Consider the following 25,115-nt stretch of genomic DNA (forward strand, 5'->3'; position numbering starts at 1 on the left):
GGTGTCTTGAATGGTGTGTGTGTGTTTAAGTATGTTTATGTGTGCATAATCTTTCCTTGTGTTGGATTAGTTTTAAGAAGTGTTAAACAGTTAACCTGCAAAATCCCAATGATTAACCTGAAGAAAGCTTCTTGGACCTAATTCTACTTGAATATAATTTCTCCTGAAATGCTATGTTGAAGCAGTTACTATAAAACTAACATATTTTTTCAGTTCAGTTCAGTTGCTCAGTCGTGTCCAACTCTTTGCAACCCTATGGACTGCAGCACGCCAGGCCTCCCTGTCCATCACCAACTCCTGGCGTTTATTCAAACTCATGTCCATTGAGTTGGTGATGCCATCCAACTATCTCATCCTCTGTCATCCCCTTCTCCTCCCCCCTTCAATCTTTCCTAGCATCAGAGTCTTTTCCAATGAGCCAGTTCTTCCCAGCAGGTGGCCAGTATTGGATTTTGGCTTCAGCATCAGTCCTTCCAATGAATATTCAGGACTGATTTCCTTTAGGATGGACTGGTTGGATCTCTTTGCAGTCCAAGGGACTCTCAAGAGTCTTCTCCAACACCACAGTTCAAAAGCATCAATTCTTTGGCTATCAAATTTTATAGCCTCAAATTTTTTAGGCTATAAAAATATAATGTTAAGGATGGTTTGTCGAAATGAAAATACGAGTTTTATTTTTAAAAATCTATAAGCTATAGCAAATCAATAGATACACTCCTGCCTGAAAAATAGAAAATATCTGGCACATCTAACCTGGCTATATTATATTAAAAGAGAGTTCTACATTTATTTTATTACTTATTATGCCTAAAATCTTCACAATTATGATATTTTGCTTTATTTCAAAGTAAAAATAAAGTACAACACAAATGAGAAAACTTTCTTTCTGACATCAAAACTGTATATGTACTTTAAAATCCATGCCTCTATTAAGTAATTTCATTTGAAAGGTGGTCTAGAACATATCTTAGCAAAAAAAGTGTTGTATGGCTCAGCGCTCTTTCCTTTCTGAAGCCCTCTGGGGTGCAGTAGTCTTCAGAGTTGCCATTGACCCAAAGGAACAGGCTGCTTTGTAGCTACTCTAGTGGCTAACATGGTTTTTGCAGGACTCCTCTTTTACCATATGCTGCTCTGTTGGTCATGTCAGGCTGTGCTGTTTTTCTGTGCTATTCTGCTAGGTGTTATGGTGTTTGTCTTTGCACACTAGACCCAAAGCCTTTGGATGGTCTGACTACCTTTATTTCCTTTCTTAATTTTTTTTAAAATTTTATATTTTTAAACTTTACAAAATTGTATTAGTTTTGCCAAATATCAAAATGAATCTGAGAGGTGCTAGAGTGGTATAAGCTCTATGTGTTAGAGAGATTGGTGGGATAGCCCTTTTAATTTTTATTTATAGCTCTGTTCCTTCTAGGATTGACAAGGATCTGGGCTTGGGAATCATATATCAACCTATTTATAATAATGTCATCATCTTGATTTGGTGCTTTATAGAGTGTTATAACTACATAATGTGTTCAAGCTAAGCATCCCTAGTGAAGAAGGGAAATACTTCTCTGCTCTTTGCATTGTAGTTTGTTAGAAGGAATCTGTATACCAATTAGCTAAGCACAGCAAGATGACTTACAGTTTGAAATATTACTAGTGGAAATAAGGATCAATCCTTTTTATTTATGTAACAAGTTTTCCCAGGCTTCATTGGATTGTGGGTACTAAAGAGCGTCACAGTTATGTTAGTAAGTCAAATATATGCATATTGTCTCCTCCTGTTGATGTGGTGGAACTGAAGCCTTCTTCAAAGTTCTCCTTTGCAGAAGCTTCTAGAAGGGCTGTCTCAACTATGCTCCTGAACAAGTCTGTTTCCACTGAGACAGCTTCTCCCGCCCTAGGCACTTTAGTCTCTTGTCAGATGGTGCTCTCTGCTGGGCATTTCTGCCCATGTACTCCATCACAGTGAAAGCTGCATGATGAGCTGAGGTGAAGTCAGGTGATAATGCTCTTCTCTCTGTGTTATACTCTAATAGCTAGAAGGGTCTAAAAGTAGCACTGCTTTTTACCAGTGTTTTAATGAAATAGATCTTTTAGATTTTTATCATAGTCCTTTTGCACTCCACAGAACACAGGCATAAGTCCACTGGGGGATTGTGTTGTAGAAGGCAAATTCAGTCAATGGAAAAGACTACGAAGTAGTAAGCATTGCCACTCTTATTTTCTTACTGGATGTGGATTATCATGATTAGCTGCTTCCCATAGGATTAGTTTTTGCATTTACCTTCTGGTTGATTTGTTCTGTTGATTTGAATGTCACTGGACATTCCAAAATATGTCTGAATCTTATATGGACATAGCTAGTAACTCCTTGTTTCTATACCCTCAGCTCTAACAACATCCTCTACCACCCCAAGAAAGGAGACTTACTGTAATTCAATTTCTGTCTCAGATTACCGTCTGTGATGAAAGAATCAACAAAGGCTCCATTTCATTTCATTCAAACATCAAAGTTCTGTCAGATGGTGTTTGCCTCTGTTTAATTGTTTAAGGTCAGGTGGGTGTAAAAGGAAAAGTTTAGTTTTATTGATTTTTGTATTTTATAGTATTTGAGGGCTAGTTGTTAGTGGTGAGTTCTAGGAAATAAAAGATGTTTTCGCATAGTAGGAAATCTTAGTGCTGTAGCAGCTTATTTTTGAATTTTGTTGTGGCACCTTTCTGGAGTGATGCCTGTCTAACTAGGAAGTCTGTCTTTGTTAGGGCCTAATGGCAGTGCTTCCAGTTTATTTCCAACCATCTGTGGCAGGAATGGAATGGGTTTTAGCATTCTTTCTTCACTTCACGTAATGGCACTGGTGCAAGTAAATCTCGAAGGTTATTAGTAGTTTTGAGAATTACTCTGTACTCACTACCCATGAGTCTCTCCTTACCTCTAGTATCTATCTTGCTGGGAATATTAATAGGGTTCAGCTGAGGTTTCTTTCACATGCAGCGAGGTCTTTTTCTGGTTCTAGTCTCTGCTGTGCTGTATTTTCCAGAAATTCCTTGGAGTGGAATGTGAATGTGAATGATACCTTCTCTTAGTTTCTGAAGGAAAAAAAGAGTGAAATTCTTTCAGTTGTGTCCAACTCTTTGCGACTATACTGTCCTTGGAATTCTCCATGCCAGAATACTGGGGTGGATAGCCATTCCCTTCTCCAGGGGATCTTCCCAATGCAGGGATGGAACCCGGGTCTCCCGCATTGCAGGTGGATTCTTTACCAGCACTGATAATTTGAATCTATTTTACACTCTTCTTTTGAGGGTCTGACGGGAATCTGATTCAATTCACCAGTCGGAACTAGAATTTTGTCTTCTTAACATTTAATCGCTATTTATTTAATTAATATTGCTTATAATGGTAATTGAGAGAGATTGGTTCCACTGTTCGAGAATAGCAGTGATCACCTAGAACAACTGGCATGCTGTTTTATGCAGTTAAACTACAAATTTATGTTACTGGGATTTTATTCATTGTATTTGTATATTGTTTTAATAATCCATGCCTATTTTAAAGCTGTATTTTTACAAATATGAATTAAAAGTGAAATAGACTAGAGTTTAACTTTACATCAGTTAAAAAAATAAGATTTTATAAATTTTTTAAATGATTTTTAATGTTTTTACTCAATATAAGAGAATTCCTATAAGAAACACTACTGTTCTTATTTCATATTATATTATTAGTGTCTAATGAAAGCAGGTGTTTTTAACTTCTCTGAAACAAAATCTTCAGTGAGTCATGCTTAATTTTTTTTATATTTATTTATTTATAAATAATATATATTATATATATAAAATAAATAAATATATGTATTTATTATAGTGGATGTGAAGGAAGATGATTGCTGATTTCTTAAGTCACAAATGACTTCTTTGGTGTTAAAGTACTGATCCTGATCTCAAATAGTAACTATAAAATGAATTGAGTTTAATTTTTGTCGTGTATTTGTTACTATATGAAAATTTTATGTGAATATCTTATAACTTAAATATCAAGTAATTAGACATTATCTAGTATCTGTTGGTGATGTTTGAATTCTAATTTAATTTCTATTTAATTAAGTCATCTGTGTTAGACTTTCCCTAAAGCATGCAATTCTGCCCTTCCTCCCTGATTTAAATGGTAAGGAGCTGATTTTCATTACCCTTAAGGATTTAGGTTGTTGAGTGTACTGCCTAGAGCAAAGCTGTTCGTATTGGTTGAGGTTATGATGGAGAAGGAAATGGCAACCCACTCCAGTATTCTTGCCTGGAGAATTCTGTGGACAGAGGAGTCTGGCGGGCTACAGTCCAGGGGGTCGTAAATAGTCAGACACAACTGAGCAGCTTTCACTTTCATGCTAAGCTAGAGGTCCTTCTCTGGGAATCCTGGTTGACTTAGGAGTGGAATAGGATACAGCGATAACTTAGGTTATCTAAGTTATCATGATAACCTATATCAGAGAAGATTCTAGCATTTACCAGGGGAAACTCATTGACTAAGGCTATCCTTGCTTTAGACTTGAGTAAAATTAAACTTTGTTTCATGATTTATATAAACTATCTCTCATCCTCCCTTTTTTTTAAAAGGATTTTTCCAATGCAACTTTGAAATACAAGGGGATACATTTTGGCAACTCTTTGGGAAGACTCCAATTACCTATAACGTCAGGGCCTGGTCCTGGAAAGTATGATATAACCCAGTAAGTAAAAAAATAGTATACTTTTACTGTAGATTTTACTAATAATTTAGACTAGGTTATGCTGTTATGAAAGGAAAAATCAGTATAAAAGACTTAAAGAAATGTTATACTTTAGGCTAACCTATGTGAAAACTATTGCTTTTTCAGTCTGCCAGATCCTGTGCTATCTGTTTTACATGTATTAACTCATTTAATATTTGCAAGTCTCTGTGTAGTTTCTATTGTTACATCTATTTATTAGTGAAAAATGAGTCAGAGAATAAATAACATATTTAATATAATGTAGCTATTCAGTGGCAGAACTTGATATATAGCCCATGTGTCTAAGTACTAAAATATGCTGTCTTTAATTACAAGATAGACAAAAGTTCAGGAAAAATATAAAAATAGGTGACCCCAGGATTCTGTATCTTGTTCCTGGCTCTGGTGTCCATTCTTCTGACTAATGATAGATTGAGAAGGCATTCTCACTTTGAGTCAGAGCCATAACATTAGGTTGAAGGTAATATTTACAAAGTCTAACTAGGAAATACATTTCTTGTAAAATAACTGTCTTTATTTTTTTCCTACTTTTAGACACAAGTATGGTCTTAGATATGAGTCCATGGAGGGCAAAATTGACTAATAAATACGATGTTCTCAGAAGCTATAACTGCTTTCCATGGTTTAGTTTTTTTTTTTTTAATAGGTTCCAGCTTATGTGCCTGATCCTTTCTCTCTCATACAATGAATTTTCTCGCAGGAAGTCCCACAATGATTACCTGCAGTTAATTTGCTGGATACATTCAGATGCACGTGTATACCAGCAGTGGACATAGCTTAGACTCTTGCTTAAACTCCCCTGCTGCTGTGCATTCATTGAACAGACATTGTTTGAATTCTTGCTATAACCTAGTAATGAACTTAGTAACTGAGAATAAAAAGAATAAAACATGGTCCTTGTTTTGGGGAATTTATACCCTGTTCTATTGTCCTTTTCTTTTTTCACTTTCCTAGTATGGGAGATATACCATGTATTTTTATTTTTTAGTAGTTACACTAGAAACTTAACATGAATAAATTTAACACGTATACACAGATTGCTGCTGCTAAGTCAATTCAGTCGTATCTGACTCTGCGACCCCATAGATGGCAGCCCACTAGGCTCCTCTGTCCCTGGGATTCTCCAGGCAAGAATACTGAAGTGGGTTGCTGTTTCCTTCTCCAATGCATGAAAGTGAAAAGTGAAAGTGAAGTTGCTCAGTCATGCCCGACTCTTAGCGACCCCATAGACTGCAGCCTACAAGGCTACTCCATCCATGGGATTTTCCAGGCAAGAGTACTGGAGTGGGTTGCCATTGCCTTCTCCGATATACAGCAATGGGATCTAAATTTAATCTTTGTCATTCCAAATAAAACAAAGTCTGTCGAATGCTCTTAATGGTGCTCATTTCCTTGACATAATACTTCTGTTAGTACTTTACTCTTTCTTCTTTCAGTTTGACTGCTTGATTCCCTATCTGTCTGCCTGTCTATCAGTTTTATTGAGGTTTTGTTAACATTCGGTAAAATTAACCCTTTTTTAGGGTATGTAGTTCTGTGATGGTTGTTTTCCATCCATTTCACTACACATCTAACTGAGTACCTCAGGCATGACCAGTATTCTAATTATGTTGCTCTAATTTTGCTTGCTATTTTCTTTATAGCAGTCACTTTTACTTCTCTCGCCCTGTCCTGCTCCCATTCTCATCCTAGTTTTTAAATGTTACTTTCTTTTTTATCTTTGTTATTTGTCTTGTTTCTTCTTTTTCTTCTGTTTGCGTTTTCCCTTTGCTAGTAGGAATATATCCATATAGATTGCACTCCTAACTGCTTCAGACAGTTCATCATTTCCATAATTTGTCTACTCTTTGATTTGCTGCCTTCACTGTATCTTTTATTTGGACTTGTCTTGGTTCCTTCTGGTAGTCAGTATTTTCTACCATTTTTTCTTTATTACTTCTTGTTTATTGATTGAGTCATAACTACTCTGGGAGATTTGATATGGTATAAAAATGGAAGTACTTGCTGGATGGGAGGGGAGTTTGGGGGAGCATAGATATGTGTAGTTACACTAGAAGTATAGTATAATTATACTTCTCAATCCTCATCCCAATTCCCAAGAAGGCTAGTACTAAATATTGTGCTAACCATCGGACAGTGGCATTCATCTCCTGTGCTAGTAAGGTCAAGCTTAAAATCTTGAATGCTTGGCTTCAGCATTATGCGAACCAAGAACTTCCAGATGATGAAGCTGGGTTTAGAAAAGGAAGAGGAACCAGAGATCAAATTGCCAACATTTGCTGTATCACAGGGAAAACTAGGGAATTCCAGAAAAACAGCTACCTCTGTTTCATTGACTCTGCCAAAACCTTTAACTATGTGGATCATAATAAACTGTGGAAAGATCTTAAAGAGATTGGAATACCAGACCATCTTACCTGTCTCCTGAGAAACCTATATGCGGGTCAAAAGGCAACAGTTAGAACCCTGTATGGAACAGCTGATTGGTTCAAGATTGAGAAAGGAGTATGACAGGGCTGTCTGCTGTCACCCTGTTTGTTTAATTTATATGCTGAGCATATCCTGAGAAATGCTGGGCTGGATGAGTTACAAACTGGAATCAAGATAGGTGGGAGAAACATCAACAACCTCAGATATGCGGATTATACCACTCTAATGGCAGAAAGCAAAGAAGAGCTAAGCGCCTCTTGATGAGGATGATGGAGGAGAGAGAAAGACCTGGCTTAAAAATAAATATTAAAAAAACTAAGATCATGGCATCCAGCCCCATTACTGCATGGCAAATAGAGGGGGAAAAGGTGGAAATCGTGACAGATTTCTTCTTGGGCTCCAAAAATCACTGCGGATAGTGACTGCAGCCATGAAATCAGAAGACGTTTGCTTCTTGGCAGGAAAGCTATGACAAACCTAGACATTGTGTTGAAAAGCAGAGGCATTACTGTGCCGACAAAGGTCTGTAAAGTCAAAGCTATCATTTTCCCATTGGTCACATACACTGTGAGAGCTGGACTGTAAAAAAGGTGGGGTGCCTAAGAACAGATGCCTTTGAACTGTGGTGCTGGACAAGACTCCTGAGAGTCCCTTGGACAGCAGAGGATAAAACCAGTCAATCTTAATGGAAATCAACCTTGAATACTCATTGGCAGGACTGATGCTGAAGCTGAAACTCCAGGATTTTGGTCATCTGATGCCAACAGTTGACTCATTGGGAAAGTTCCTGATGCTGGGAAAGATTGAGGGCAGAAAGAGAAGAGGGTGTCAGAGGATGAGATGGCTGGATGGCATCACCAATGCAGTGGACATGAATTTGGGTAACTTTGGGAGATGGTGAGGGACAAAGAGGCCTGGCATGCTGTAGTCTATGGGGTCACATGGAGTCGGACACGACTGGGCAACTGAACAAGAAGAAGATACATGTAGATGTATGGTTGAGTCCCTTTGCTGTTCACCTGAAACTATCACATTGTTAATCAGCCATACTCCAATACAAAACAAAAAGTTTAAAAAATGGAAATATTTGACTATTCTTAATGGAAAGATAGGCCTATAGTTTTTTTTTTTTTTAATTTGGGAAACAGACCTAAATGATATGTGACTCTTTTGATATCCCTAATATAAATATTTTTATCCGTAAAACTATATGAGGTTTTGAAAATGTTTGTTGAATTTCGTGTAAAAAAAAATCAACGAAGTCAGCCTTTAATAGTGAACTGAGATGTTCTATGCATTGTTTAACTCATAGTAATGTGTAAACAAAAAATTATGTAACCTAAGCATTTGTTTTTCTATTATCTGTTTTACAATCTGCTTATGTTCAACATAGCTCATTGGAAATGTTTAATGTGAAACTGTTTCCCCAGAATTCTGTTTAAGAATTAGAAAAAATGTATGCCACCAAACACTTCACATATAATTATCTGCTCTAATCATTACAACCATGAGGATTGGTTATTAATATTTCTAATTACAGAAGAAGAGTCAAATCTGAAGTTTAGAGAAGTTAGGCGATTTGTGCAAGGTCACGTAGCTAGTAGGTAGCAATCTTAGGATTCACATCAGGCTGTCTGACTCCAGAGCTGTTACTCCTTGCTTACTTGGTTTATTATTCTCACTTGAGGTTGTGTAAATTTCAGGGAAAATAAGCTTCCTTTTCATTTTCAAAGATTTCTTTATGCCTTTTTTTCTGATTGTTATGTGATATAAGTAGCATTAATTGTTTTTCCCTTGGGACTTCTCCAATGGCTCAGCAGGTAGAGAATCTGCCTGCAATGCAGGAGACACAGGAGGCACAGGTTCAATCCCTGGGTCAGGAAGATCTCCTGGAGGAGGGCATGGCAACCCACTCCAGTATTCTTGCCTGGAGAATTCCATGGTCAGAGGAGCCTGGCAGGCTACAGTCCATAGGGTTGCAAGGAGTTGGACATGACTAAAGTGACTTAGCACTTACTAAGGATATATTGGCTTAACAACACCCAGATGTGTTTATCATCAATAACATGATCTTACGGAATACTTTTTAAGCAGGAAATGTTGGTGTAAAAATATTCTTTTAGCTTATATAGACATTTATATATTTGAAATTGAGAATAAATTTTTTTTCTTGGTTTTTAAAGGAAAAAGTCACCTCGTTATGAAAATGTGAACATCAAGAAAGATCAACAGCAAAATAGTTGCTCAAATCTCCGACGACTTTATGAAGTAAAAATATTGAAGGAGGAAAAAGAGGTACGTTAAAAATTAACCATTTCATCCGCTTTCTAGATTTTAAGATAATTAAATCTTAAAACAAAGTTAGAGTACTCTTGAATGTACTGTGCTTGGTAGGTAGTTGTCATTCAGTGAATTTTGTGGAAGGAAATGCTGCTGCTGCTGCTAAGTCACTTCAGTCCTGTCCGACTCTGTGCGACCCCATAGACGGCAGCCCACCAGGCCCCGCCGTCCCTGGGATTCTCCAGGCAAGAACACTGGAGTGGGTTGCCATTTCCTTCTCCAATGCATGAAAGTGAAAAGTGAAAGTGAAGGCGCTCAGTCGTGTCCGACTCCCAGCGACCCCATGGACTGCAGCCTGCCAGGCTTCTCCGTCCATGTGGAAGGAACTAAGGAACTGTATTTAAAATTTCCTTCAGGTGATCACTATTTCTGCTTGAGCACCTCTTGTGATTAAAAAACTCCATACCCGTGAGGTTTCTTGTTCCAGTAGTAGACTGCTCTGTTTCCTACAATTTCCTTCCTAAACTGACTTAAATTTACCTGCTTGCTGTCTTCTTAATTCTCCCTTTTCCTATGACTTCTTTTGAATCTGCCTTTAAATCTTTGCTCGTAAGGATAAATGTTCTAAATACCTTTGATTATTCTCAGTATTTAACTTCAAGATAACTTATCTTCCTTTGAGGTTATCTAGGGATCTTCAGTTTTTGACTTTTTCTCTCTTTAAAATATGAGATTGAGAACTAAGAATAATATTCTTGGTACAGTCCGAATAGTACATAGTTTTTATTTTCATTGTTCTAGGTAGATTATATTTATTAATATAAAACTCTAAATGCCATTAAATTTTTTTTTTTTTTGTAGCTATGCTTCAGTTTAATCATTTGGAACTTGTAGTGATAAAAACCTTGGATTTTTTGTAGTCACAGAAACCTTGGATTTTTTTAAAGTTTATATTTAAACTTAAAAACTTGAAGGTTTTAGGATAAACATTTCAAAGTGGATCCATTTAGAGTAAGGATAAATGATTCTCAATTGAGAAATCAGTGAGTATTTCAATAAGAATTTTCTCTGCACTTGATTTACTTGGTTTTCCCCTGAATATTGATCAGCAGTGAAAAATATTGCTTATAGAGTTATTATAAAAAGATATATTAACAGGGAAATATAATGCAGTTGTTTTCATAGAATAATAATTATAAATCTCAAACAAGATAAAAGAAGTGTTAATTTAGAATCATGAGAGAGATTGGTCTGTTATATTATAATGTGTTTGTCTGGTTTTAGTATTAAGGTAATGCTGACCTCATACAATGAGTTAAGAAGTATTCCTTCTACTTGTGTCCTCTGAAAGATACTGTAGAGAATTGGTATAATTTTTCCCCCTAAATGTTTGGTAGAATTTACCAGTGAACCCATCTGGGTCTGGTACTTTTAGTTTTGGAAGGCTGTCTTGATTTCTTTAATAGATTTAGACCTATTCAGTTTATCTGTTTCTTCTTATGAGAATTTGGCAGCTGAACCTTTTAAGGAAGTGGTTTATTTCATCTAGGTTATCAAATTTATGGGCATAGAGTTGTTCATAACACTCCTTTATTCTTCTAATGTATATGGGGTCTATACTTATGTCTCCCCCTTCATTTCTAATATTAGTGATTTATGTCCTCTCTCATTTTTCTTAGTTTGCCAGGTGAGAGGTTTATAAATTTTCATTGATTTTTTTCTCTAATTCTTAATTATAATTAATTCTTAATTTCTTTTCTTGGGTATTATTTTGATATTTAATATTTTATTTTGTATTTGCTCTTTTAAAATTTTTTCCTAAGCTGGTAACTTAGATGCTCATATGTGTTTTCAGTGGTATAAATTTTCCTGAAAGAGCTGTTTATCCTGTATCTCACAACTTTTGATTGTTTCTGTATTCATTTTCATTTAGTTCAAAATATTTTAAAATTTCTCTTGGGATTTCTTCTTTGACCCATGTGTTATTCAGAATTGTGATGCTTAATCTCCATGTATTTTGTGAGTTTCCATTGATCTTTCTGTTTTTGGTTTCTAACTTAGTTCTACATGGTCTGGGAGCAGATGTCGTATAATTTCTAGTCTGTTAAATTTGTGAAAGTGTGTTTATGACTCAAAACGTGGTCTGTCTTGGTAAATGTTCTGTGTGAGCTTGAGAAGAATGTATTCTGCTGTTGTTGGATGAAGTAGCATGTAGGTGTCAACTACATCTAGTTGACTGATGGTGTTACTGAGTTCAAGCATGTCCTTATGGATTTTATGCCCACTGGTCTGTCCACTTCTGAGAGAGGGTGCAGTCTCCAACTGTGATAGGGAATTCATGTATTTCTCCTTGCAATTCTATCAGTTTTTGCCTCATTTAGTTGATGCTCTGTTGTTAGGTGCCTACACCTTAATGATCATTACGTCTTTTTAGAGAACTGACCCCTTTACCATTATGTAATGACCTTCTTTATCCCTGATAATTATCTTTGCTTTGAAGTATACCCTTTCTGAATAAAGAGCTTTCTCTGGTGGCTCAGATGGTAATGAATCTGCCTGCAGTGCAGGTAGACCTGGGTTTGATCCCTAGGTTGGGAAGATCCCCCAGAGAAGAAAATGGCTACCCACACCAGTATTCTTGAATGGAAAATTCCATGGACAGAGGAGCCTGGTGGGCTACGGTCCATGGGGTCGCAAAGAGTTGGACACAACTGAACAACTAACACTTTCACTCTTGCTTTCTTTTGATTAGTATTTTGTATTAGTAGTATTGTGGTATATTGTCCTTTATCCATTTACTTTACATTTATATGCCTTTATATTTAAAGTGGGATTTTTGTAGACAAGGCTTACTATACAAGTATAGTGATATCTTTGATCCACTCTGAAAATCTGGCTTTTAATTAGTGCATTTAGATAGTTGACATGAATGATTATTGATATAGTGGAAGTAGTATACACTTCTGTTTTCTGTTTGCCCTTATTCTTTTTTTTTTTTTTGCCTATGTTGCACAGCTTGTAAGATCTCAGGAACCTAGGCCATGGTTGTGAAAACCCAGAATCCTACCCACTAGGCCATCAAGGAGCTCCCACTTTATTGATATTTTTGTTGTACATTTTTTTCCCCTGCCTTTTGTGGCTTTAATTGAGTATTTTGTATGATTCCTTTTCTGTCCTTTCTTAGAATATAGCTTTACTTCGTTTTTGACTTTTTAAGTGTTAGTTCTAGTTTATAACTAATTCTAGTCAACTTTTAAATAATACTGCACTACTTCATGGGTAGTGTGAGTACCTTATAATTGAAAAAAAAATTCTGGTTTTTCCTTTCCATTGCTTGCATCATTGTTGTCATACATTTCACTTATATTTAAGCATACAGAAACATATGCATATGTGTGTGTGTGTATATATATATATACACACACATACATAATTGAATACATTGTTGCTATTATTTTGAGCAAAATAATTATTTGAGAAAAATAATAATGGCTCTGTTAGACCCATAAAGAATAATAAAAATAAAACTTTTTGTTTTACCTTTACTTATGCATGCTTCAATTCTCTTCCTTTATGCAGATTCAGATTTTGGACCTCTATTACTTTCCTTCTTTTTAAGAAACATAGCATTTCTTGTAAGGCAAGTCTACTAGCAACAAATTTCATCAATTTTTGTTTGTCTAAGAAAGTATTTCTCTTTCACTTTTAAAGGATAATTTCATAGGGTACAGAATTCTAGATTTTTTTTTTTCTTTCAACACTTTATTTCACCCTACTCTCTTCTTGCTTGCAAAGTTTCTTTGGAGAAGTCAAGTGTAATTTTTGTTCCCCTTTATGTAAGGTGTTTTTTTCCTCTGGCTTCTTCCAGGATTTTTTCTTTATCTAATTCTGTATTTTGAAGACAAAATGCCTAGGTATAGTTTTTTCAACAGTTATCCTTGTTTCAGGGACATTGGTGTTCTCTGAGCTTTCTAGATCTGTGGTTTGATGTCCAACATTAATTTGGGGAAATTCTTGGTCATTACTTTTTCGCATGTTTCTTATGTTCCCTTTTCTCTTTCTTCTTCTAGTATTACCAGTTGTTATTGTTGTTTAGTCACTAAGACATGTCTGACTCTTTTGCAGTCCCATGGACTGTAGCCCACCAGGCTCCTCTGTCCATGGAATTCTCCAGGCAAGGTTACTGGAGTGGGTTGCCGTTTCCTTCTCCAGTGGGATCTTCCTGACCCAGGAATCTAACCCACGTCTCCTGTTTGGCAGATGGATTCTTTACCACTGAGTCACCTGGAAAGCCCAGTACTATCATGACACATATATAAAACCTTTGGAGGTGTCTCCCAGTGTTTGGATAGTCTGTTTTGATTTTTTTTTCCAGTTTTTGTTCTCTTTGCTACTTAGTTTTGGAGGTTTCTATTGATATATCCTCAAGGCTAGAGATTGTTTTTTCAGGTTTCTCCAGTTTACTGATAAACCTACAAAGGCATTTTTCACTTGTATTCTTGTTTCTGGTCTCTGACATTTATTTTTAAATTTTTCTTTTTCTTTTAGGATTTAATCTCCCTTCTTCCATTGCTTATCTATTCTTATATTCTGTCATTTTTGTCCTGTAATGGATAAATTAGCTTATTAATCATACATATTTTAAATTCCCAATCTGATTGATTCCACCATCTCTGCAGTGCCCGGTTCCCAGTTGTGTTGCTTACTACCTCTTCTAAAGGAGTTTTTGTTTTCTAATATTTGGTGTCATTTTTTCTTGATAATTGGATGTATTAGTTAGCTTGGGTTGCTATAGAAGAATGCCATAGATGCATGTCTTATAGGCAACAGAAATGTATTTCTTATAGTTCCATGAGGCTGAGAAGTCTAAGATGAAGGTGCCAGCAAATTCATTGCCTATTGAGGGTCTGTGTCCTACTCATAGACATCTTTTTGTTGTGTTTTTGCATAGTGGCAGGAACAAGGGAACTGTCTGGGATTTTTTTTTTTTAATAAAGGCACTAATTTCATTCATGAGAGCTCTACCCTCATGAGTGAATCACTTCCCAGAGGCACTGCCTTCAAATACCATCACATTGGGAGAGTAGGTTTAAATGTGTATCTTTCAGGGACAAAAGCATTAAATCTCTAGCACTTGACATGATTTATCAGGTAAAGAAACTGATGAAAATATGCCTTTTGTAATGTAGTCTGGGGAAGGAGGAGTGTTCTACAATGCTATGACTAGGTCTTAGTCTTTTAGTGAGCCCGTGTCTCTGGACTGTGAACTTCACAAATGTTTCTCAGTGTTTTTCTCTCTCCTTAGCTGAAATAGAATGGCTAGTGGGGCCTGGAGTTGGGTAATTTCTTTATTTTGTGTGGAGGGCAAGACTGGATTTTTTTTCTTATACCAAGTTTACTAGATGTGAATAATAATGCAGCAGTTTAGACTGTGGTTAATGATATTCTCCTGAGAGCAGGCTTTGTTGAGATAAACAGAGTGTTCTGGTATATTTCAAAATGATTCCTTTCTCTCTGTCTCTGCCAGAAACTTAAGGGGATTTTACTCCAGTATTTACTGTGAGAATCTAAGTTGAGCTCCTGGAGTAGATGAAAATTGTGGGGTCCTCCTCTATGACTGAGACCCTGGAGTTTTTAACTTTCAGACTTGTCTGCATGGAGCCTCCAGCAATACATCAAATATAGTTCAGATTTTCCTGCCTTGGCAGTGGTTCCCACAGTGGTTTCTACGTGTAAGTTTCTGCTCTGGTAAGCTGGGACTTCTTGCGTTGGCTTGTCTGTCTCTCCAGTCTAGGGGGCAGCCATTTTGCCCTGGGTTCTCTGCTCTCTCATGGATTCAAGAAGAGTTTGATTTTTCATGCTGTTCAGGTTTTTACTTGTTGTCAGGGAAGAGTGTCAACATTAAAGTTTCTTACATGTGGGACTGGAGACTGGAAGTCAGGAAACAAGTTTTTTAAACATAAAATATTTTCTGGCAATGATATCAGCAAGATGGTGAACTAGGAGTCCCAACATTCTTTATTCCCCATAAAATAGTAACACTCAATAAACAACTATATCCTGATGAAAATAGCTCTGGGAAAGCTCTGCAATGAAGAAGCCACGGAGGCCTCAAGGAGCTTCAAAACTAAGGATGGTCACGTAGAAAATTGTAGAAGGCATTTTGCCTGCATGACGTCATCCCTCAGTCCATAGCTAAGTTATGAAAGACATATAGAATACTTAATCTAAAGTAAAAGTTCAATTATTAAGACAAAAGAAGAAAATCACATGAGAAAGGTGATTTTCCCCATGCATTTTTGTCTCTGTGCCTAGAAAAAGATCCCCTGGGAAAGGGAGTGGGTGTTCTCTTGGAGCTGGTCTGGTATAGGCACATCCCTGCTGCAGTGGTGCTGCCAGTGTCTGAGATGAGGCCACACAGAGAACTGGCACAGAGCCAGGGTCTTGGCTGTGCATGGTGGGTGGCAGATCCAGCCCTGAGTGGTGAGTAGCCGAGGCTGTGGCAGGTCCTTCTCCAAGGGAGGCATAGTAACATGAAATAGAGGCAGTTCCATCAGCTGGCTTCTACTAACTTTGTGTTTTGTTCTTGTTTCTCTTGGTATTGTTTATTTGAGATTTTTCTTGTTTCTAAGCTTGTATCACTGTAAGCTTCCCTGTTAGACCTGCTTTGGCTGCATCCCATAGGTTTTGGATTGTCGTTATGTTCGTTTTCATTTGTCTCTGCTGCTGCTGCTGCTGCTGCTAAGTCACTTCAGTTGTGTCCGACTCTGTGCGACCCCATAGACAGCAGCCCACTAGGCTCCCCCGTCCCTGGGATTCTCCCCAAGAACACTGGAGTGGGTTGCCATTTCTTTCTCCTAGGTATTTTAAGAAATTTCCTCTTTAATCTCTTCATCGATCCATTGGTGACTCATAACATACTGTTTGTGCTCTTTACAGTTTTTTTCTTATGCTGCTGCTAAGTCGCTTCAGTCGTGTCCGACTGTGCAACCCCATAGACGGCAGGCAGCCCACCAGGCTCCGCCGTCCCTGGGATTCTCCAGGCAAGAACACTGGAGTGGGTTGCCATTTCCTTCTCCAATGCATGAAAGTGAAAAGTGAAAGTGAAGTCGCTCAGTCGTATCCGACTCTTAGCGACCCCATGGACTGCAGCCTACCAGGCTCCTCCATCCATGGGATTTTCCAGGCAAAAGTACTGGAGTGGGGTGCCATATAGTTGATTTCTAATCTCATGGTGTTGTGGTCACAAAAGATGCCTGATTTGATTTCAGTTTTCTTAAATTTACCAAGGCTTGCTTTGTGGCTGACATTACTGCTTTAAATATTTTCTCTTTATCTTTAATTTTTGCCATTTTAATTGCAATCTGCCTTGGCCTGTTCCTCTTTGAGTTAATCCTGTATGGGCCCTTGGTGCTTCCTGGACTTTGATGTCTGTTTTCTTTCCCAGGTTAGGGAAGTTTTCAGTTATCATGTCTTCAGTAGTTTCTCAGGCCCTTTCTCTCTCTCTTATTCTTCTAGGACCCCTATAATGCAAATATTAATGTGTTTGATGTTGTCCCAGAGGTCTTTTAAACCACCCTCATTTCTTTTCATTCTTTTTTTCTTTCTCCTTTTCAGTGGCAGTGATTTCTATTATTCTGTCTGATCCATTTCTCTGTATCATTTAGTCTCCTCTTAATTCCTTTTAGTGTATTTTTCATTTCAGTTATTGTGTTCTTCATCTCTGATTGTTCTTATATTTTCCAACTCTTTGTTAAACACTGTGTACCTGTTTTCTCAAATTCTTTGGTCATCTCTGCAATCATTACTCTGTAGTCTTTCTTGGTAGATTGCCTATTTCCACTTTACTTAGTTCTTCTTCTGGAATTTTATCTTGTTCCTTTCCCTGGAACATATTCATCACTGCCTCATTTTGTCTAGGTTGCAATTTTATTTTTATGTATTAGTTTTTCAATTTTATTTCTATGTATTTTTATGTACATTAGTTATGTTTCTCAACCTTGTAGAAGTGACCTTCTGTAGGGGATGTCTTATGTGTCTTAGCAGCACAGTCTCCTCTTATCACCCAAGCTATATGCTGGAGGGGTTCCTCATATGAGGGCTAGTGTGTCCTTATTTGTAAGTGTTCGGGTAGGCTTTGCTGGCCCCTCGTCCAGTGGGTTGCCACGCCCCACCTTGTGTGGGAGCTACTGGCTGTTGTTTAGTGGAGTCTGGTCACCAGGTGGTTAGATTCAGGACCCTAGGGGACCCTGGGGCTAGTACTGCCTCAGTGGTGGGCAGTGTACGGTTCTGAAGACTCTGGGACTGTTGCCTGCCCACTGGTGGGTGATGCCTGTTCCTGGGGTTAGTGTCAGACTCTTGGCAGGCAGAAGTGTTCCTGGAGTCTGGCAGTAGGGCCCAGGGATCTCAGAGCTTGTTTCAGACTATTTGTGTGTTTGTGGGGGGTTCTTCACACAGTTGGGTGTGGGATCTGGACGGAGGAGCCTGGTGGGCTGCAGTCTGTGGGGCCGCTAAGAGTCAGACACGACTGAACGACTTCACTTTCACTTTTCACTTTCATGCATTGGAGAAGGAAATGGCAACCCACTCCAGTGTTCTTGCCTGGAGAACCCCAGGGACAGAGGAGCCTGGTGGGCTTCTGTCTATGGGGTCACACAGAGTCGGACACGACTGACATGACTTAGCAGCAGCAGCAGCAGCTCCAGGGGAGGCTCTCCAGGACTAGCAGGAAGCTCTGGCTCAGGCACTTACAGAATTACTGCTTTTTCTCTGGAGTCCACCTTGTCTCATGGTTCCTTCTTTATGACATTAGTTGTGGAAGATCTTCCCAGGCTTTTTCCTTGATGGTTGTTCTGAAGATAGTTGTGATTTTGGTGTTCTCATGAGAGGAGGTAAGCTCAAGATTTTTGTACTCCACTGTCTTGACCCAACCTCAAAATTTACTTCTTTTTAATTTAGAGGTTTGCTTTGTTGGAAAAAATAGCTTTATTCAGATATAATTCATGTGTAATATAATTATTTAAAGTATATAATTTCATGGTTTAGTATGTTCTCAGAGTTGTACAACTGTCACCACAATCAATTCTAGAATATTTTAATTCACCCTAATCATTTCCATCCCCCTCCAATCCTCTTAGCTCTAGGCAATCAATAATTTATTTTCTGGCTCTGTAGATTTGTTTCTCTGAACATTTCATACGTATGGAATCATACACATTTGTCTTTTATTGACTTCTTTCATTTGGCATAGTGTTTTCTAGGATGTAGCATGTATCAATGTTTTATTTCTTTTCATGGCTGAATAATAATACATTGTATGGAAATACCACATTTTGTTTATCCATTCATTAGTATACACACATTTGGGTCATAATCACTTTTTGGTTAAGAATAAAAGTAGTAAGTATAGCAATATGCTAAGTGAAAGCATAAGAAAAAAGCCATGAACATTTGTGTATGAGTCTTGTATGGACATATGTTTTCAATTCTTTTGGGTAGGTGTAGAATTGCTTTGTAATACTGTAATTCTAACTTTTTGTGGTACAAACAGGTGCACTATTTTATATTGTGACCACTAAAATATGAAGGTTCTAATTTCTTTCCACCATTGCAGCACTTGCTATAGTTTTTCTTTTTGATTATGGTCATTCTAGTGGATGTGAAGTGATATATTTTTGCATTTTTGATTTACATTTCCTAAACATTAATGGTGATGGACAGGGAGGCCTGGTGTGCTGCGATTCATGGGGTTGCAAAGAGTTGGACACGACTGAGCGACTGAACTGACTAAAACATTAATGATATTGAGTATCTTTTCATACACATATTGGTCACTTGTATATCTTCCTTAGAGTAATGTCTAACTAGACTTATCCCATTTAAAATTTTTATTGTCTTTTTGTTACTGACTTTTAGGAGTTCTGTTAATTTGATTTGTTTTTCTCTCAATTTATGATTAATTTGAATAACATATACAAGAAATAACTTATTTCTTGTATATGAAATCTTTTTAAAAATGTATTTATCTTATGTCCCCATTTAAACCATTATTCTTAGAGAACAGGGATCTTTCATTGTACTTTCTTTTTTTTTGTATTCCTATAGTTAGTGGAGTAAGATACATAATGTTTTTTGAATGAATGATTACAAATTTGAAAAATGTGCAGTTTTATTTTATTTTATTTTTTAACTTTACAATATTGTATTGGTTTTTGCCTTATATCAACATGAATCTGCCACAGGTATACATGTGTTCCCCATCCTGAACCCTCCTCCCTCCTCCCTCCCCGCACCTGCAGTTTTATTTTAAAATATGAATTTAGAGAAAGAATTCTAAGGTTTTCTCTTGCTTCCCATTTATAATATTGCCTTAGATGGATAAATTTTAAAGCAATAAAATAATTAGGCAAGTAAATGCTCTAATGTCTTTGGATGTAAATATTTTCTGATGGTACAGCAAAATACAATATATAATAATATGAATTGTTGTTGTTTGGTCGCTAAGTCATGTCACACTCTTTTGTGACCCCATAGACTGTAGCCCTCCTCTGTCCATGGGATTTCCCAGGTAAGAATACTAGAGTGGGTTGCCATTTCCTTCTGCAAGGGATCTTCTTGACCCAGTGATCGAACCCCCATCTCCTGCATTGGTAGGGGGATTCTTTACCACTAAGCCACCTGGGAAACCCAATAATATGAATATAACATGAATATAACATGAATATTCATAACTCAAATATAAATATGATAATATGAATGATTGTGATTTTTGTTTATTATATCCTTGGAATCTATTTAATTCGGTTGTATGCACAATATTATTACAATATATCTTTTGAATTTATTCTGGCATTTGACTCTACTGATAAATTCTGTTAAGAAATACAAATATATCTCTAATGGTTTTTTAATTCTGTGAATACCCTAAAAACACCTGAGTTGTACATTTTAATGGATAAATTATATAAGATATAATGCACAAAATTATATCTCAGTATGCTGGGAGGGATTGGGGGCAGGAGGAGAAGGGGACGACAGAGGATGAGATGGCTGGATGGCATCACTGACTCGATGGACGTGAGTCTGGGTGAACTCTGGGAGTTGGTGATGGACAGGGAGGCCAGGCACGCTACGATTCATGGAGTCACAAAGAGTTGGACACGACTGAGCAACTGAACTGAACTGAACTGATAGCTGATATATACATGAGAAAAGAAAAGAAATCCAAATATTAACTTTTATTCAACCTGAATGTTTTCCACAGGAATATGTCTTGCCTTTGGCAATGAAAATTCTTGTTAGTATTCTCTTTAATATTAACGAAGTCTTTAATATATATAAATACTTAAGTTATTTCTATTGAGATTCTTTGACTTGGTAATAAAAGACTTAAGAAATTTCTGTAAATAGCTCCTGATCAGTTAAAAATCTGAGTAAAATTTCACTGAAATGAAGTCACTCAGTCGTGTCCGACTCTTTGCAACACCATGGACTATAGCCTACTAGGCTCCTCTGTCCATGGGATTTTCCAGGCAAGAATACTGGAATGGGTGGCCATTTCTTTTTTCAAAATTTCACTAGGTGGCGCCAATAGTTTGAGTCTTTATTGACAGAAAACCTTGTTTATTTGTTAATTTCCCATATTCATTAAAATAAATGGTTAAAAATTATGTGGTATGAAAATTTGCCTTGTAGTTACCCTGAGCAAACCTAAATTGGAAGTTTTATTTGTTTGAAAGTTCTGTCAGATAGAAATAACTTGGAACCATATATTTTAAAATGTTATTTAAATTCTAGTTGCAGACTGAGTTATAGATTTTTCATTTCATTTATCTATCAATATATAAATTTATGAAAACTGTTAGAATTTTAAAGTTATTTTAAAGTTGTAATTAATAAACTTGGTTTTCCTATAGATTAGAATATACCTAAAAATAATATACTTGTCTGAAGTAAATATTAGGTAGAAACATCTACCTAAGATATTAAATAGAAATCTTCAAGTAGAAAGTTGTAGTTTGAAATAAGTAAAAATATGCTAAAAAGATTAATAACGACATAAGCGGCAGAAATAATATGTAGCCTTTTGTGACTACTTTTGAAGTCCATCATTACAATAATTCTAGTGATTTTCTTTTAGGGTGAATGGTTCCATATTTCTGACCCAAAATTTCACCTTTTCATTTTTCATTGCTAGCCTTTAATATTTATTAAACTACCTGATTAGTGGACATTATAACAGATACTTGGTAATTTATTGCAGCTAGCAGTATGTAGTGGTTATCTTGAAAGAAATGAACTTTGAGGATAAACATTTAGGAAGATTTGCAGAAAATTATTTTCTCCCCAAACACAAATTAATTGTTTGAATTATGGTTGCTGTATCTAGAAATCTGAGTGATCACTTTTCTTATTTTTTAAGATATCTTTTCTAAGTTTTAAGTTATGGATTTCAAAGAGAAAGAAAAGATGTCAAGAAAGGTTGGAGGAAAAGAGAATCATTAAAATATGAACTGAGAAAATTGTGTGAGAAAAGCAGTGAAGTTGAAGTTGGAAACATTTTTTTTTCCTATTGCTTAAACAGTGATTCAGTATCTTTTAAAAGAGCATCTTTCTTCAAGTGTAATTGTATAATAGTTTGTACTATTATTAGTGAGTTTTATATATACTGAAGTCATATTTGTGGTAAAAATGTAAGAACTATGTAAAATAAATAAAGCATTCTTAGATTTATTTGTATTTTAGTGGTAAAGAGTTCAGGTTTTAGAATCACACTGCAATTTCTTGCTCCATTACAACTAGTTGTGTGAGCTTGGGCAACTTACTTTGCCATTCTAAGCCTATATACTTTTCCTTCTAAATCTCTAATGCTATTGCTAATGCTAAGTCACTTCAGTCGTGTCCGACTCTGTGGGACCCCATAGACGGCAGCCCACCAGGCTCCGCCGTCCCTGGGATTCTCCAGGCAAGAATACTGGAGTGGGTTGCCATTTCCTTCTCCATCTAAATCTCTAAAGTATGAATAATAATATCTATAAAGACGTCATTGTGAAAATTCAGTGAAATGTGATCATACACACACACACTGCTTAATACAGTGTTTGGCATTTAATAATACCATGCTGTGGCTAGAAAGATGATGAATAGTACAAAGTTTTCTGAATCAAAGGACTTACACATTGATGGATGATACAAATATATAAAGAATTATAAAATGATATCCAAATAAGGTACAGTGAGACTTCAGAAGAGAAAGTCGTTGATTCTGCTTGGGGAATGACACAAGTCAGGAAAGAATTCTAAAATGTGTTTGTGTTTTGAGTAAAGAGTAGGTGTTTGTCAAATGGAGTAGAACATTATATGTAAAGAGGATGTGCAAAGCCATGAAGTTTCAAGCAAAGCAGTTTTTATCTGGGTGATAATGAACTAGTATATTTTAAATGGAAGATTCATGAACAGTTTTGTAATTTCAGGAAAATAGGACAGTAAGCTGTGAATCAAATGGATGGAATGTGGGGAAAGGGAGGACAGGAGAAGTCATGAGGTGATATGTAGTGATTCACATAGTGGATGGCTGTGTTGAGATAGTAAAATGAGAGGGTAGTGATATATACCTGGCTGTTAGCATTGATTTTTATCTGGTGGTTAATTTGATATGGGAAGATGACTGGCAAAGTTGAGGATGACATAGATTTCTCATTTAAAATGCTGGATAAATGGTGTTGTACAGAGAGAAAATATAGAAAGAAAGCTTACTACACTGTGTGTGTGTGTGTGTGTGTACATAATACTGGGGGATCACATTCTTTTATGCATCTATTTGTTATATAGGTAGAAATGTTTTGAAGATAGTAGAAAATTTAGAAAAATTTGGACTGGAGATTTAGGAATTAGTCTTTGGGTTAGTTATATAATCCATAAAAGGTGAGGATTGATTGATAGCATTTAATGGATAAATGGAGGAAAAGGGATTTAAGAAAGGAACTAGGAGGATTAAAAATGGTAGGGACAAAATATGGAGGAGTGATCTCACAGGAGCCAGATGAGGATTGTGTTTCAAGAAAGTAGCTGCCACCTGTCTTATATACTTTGGATAAGTTAACAAAGATAAGAACTGAAAATGGTCCCCTGAACTTTGCAGAATTTTGAGATCAGTGGTTGCTTTAGTAAAGCATTTCTGATGGATTGGGTTGAAGATAGCAGGCTGGTGGTAGATTGAAGAATAGATCGATGGGAAAAAATAGGGTCCTGTGAATGTGTCTAAAATGAAAGGCAAAGATAAGCTTTTATCCAGTTTTTTTTGTTCCCTAAAGGAAAGTTCCCTATAATTATCTGCATATGATATTTACTTTTTGTTAATTTAGGATTATTTCCAATATAAAAGCTAGCTTAATGATTTTAAATAACCTGATAATAATTAGGTTATTAATATTTTAATTTAAGAAGCATTTATAGAAGTGAATATTGTATGCTTAGCATTACACTAGTTGCCTTAGGGCTTTGGAAGGTTAAGAAAAAAGAAGTTTATTTTTTATTTGCCTTTGGAGACACAAGTTATGTAGAAGAAACAATTAGAGAAAAATATATGGTATTCCGTCTAACATTTGCTGAATGAATGAATGACATTAATCTATGAAGGCTGAAAACAGGGTGTGTGTGAAATATGGGGATATACAGAGTGTTGTTGTGTAGTCGCTAAGTCATGTCTGACTCTTTTGTGACCCCATGGACTGTAGCCCACCAGGCTTCTCTGTCCATGGGATTTTCCAAGCAAGAATACTTGAGTTGGGTGCCATTTCCTTCTCCAGGGATATACGGAGTGAGATGGGCCTTAATACTTCTTATCTTGATATGCAAAACTGTTACAATCTGACCCTTTACTATTCTAACTGCACATATCATAATTCTTCTACATGCATTCAGGACTTTAGTCATATTGAACTGTCCCCTCAGCCGCTACCTATCTCCCTCTGCATAAACTAGTCTTTTCCCTACAGTGCTCCCTTTCTCTTCATGCAGCTGACTCCCAGTCATCAGTGAGATTCTTCTCCTAGTTATCTATGCATACCTCAATCATGGCATTTATCATACTATATTATAATTGTCTGTTTCTGCCAAACCATGCCATTCTTGAGGGATTACATCTTATTGAATTTAAATCCCTAACATATTGTAGATGAAAAGAATTATTGAATGAAGGAAAAAAATCATGTTAAACTATCTCTTAAATGAAATACTGGAGAACAGATCGATGGAGAGTAAGCAGATGAGGACATTTTGAGTAGAAATAGAAAACATAACATTTGTTTAGCTGGCAGACTAGTCTAAATGAGATTGTTTTAGTGAGTACTGAGAGAGCTCTAAAGATGGAAATAATGGAGGGCTTTAATGCAAGCTGGAAATGTCCAGATTCCACATAAATTGTAATAGTCATTCTTAAGCAGGAAGATGTAGAAAAGTTTTTCAGGTTGTTTATTCTGATAGTTGTATATTTTACAGACTCCCCTTTTCAAATCTAATCTGTTCCTAAAAACATGTTGGATAGCAAATACTTGGGTAGCAGGAACGTGTGTTTTGCTATTTTATGTGACAAAAAATATTACAACCAACCCTGCAAAATTGTACCTCAATTTCCCAAAACACTTTTAAACA

General features: G+C 36.5%; 1 protein-coding gene across 4 annotated transcripts in view; it reads left to right on the plus strand.

Moving 5' to 3' along the window:
- STPG2 (sperm tail PG-rich repeat containing 2) overlaps positions 1–25,115 on the plus strand; it is a 636,117-nt gene that overhangs the window by 31,878 nt on the left and 579,124 nt on the right. For all 4 annotated transcript variants that reach the window (XM_059887727.1, XM_059887728.1, XM_024993522.2 and 1 more), the window contains 2 exons: positions 4,600–4,712; positions 9,368–9,479. In XM_059887727.1, the coding sequence (XP_059743710.1) occupies positions 4,600–4,712; positions 9,368–9,479 (225 nt within the window). The remainder of the gene's footprint in view (positions 1–4,599; positions 4,713–9,367; positions 9,480–25,115) is intronic.

This window comes from Bos taurus, chromosome 6, assembly GCF_002263795.3.
Source record: "Bos taurus isolate L1 Dominette 01449 registration number 42190680 breed Hereford chromosome 6, ARS-UCD2.0, whole genome shotgun sequence".
Lineage (NCBI taxonomy): Eukaryota > Metazoa > Chordata > Mammalia > Artiodactyla > Bovidae > Bos > Bos taurus.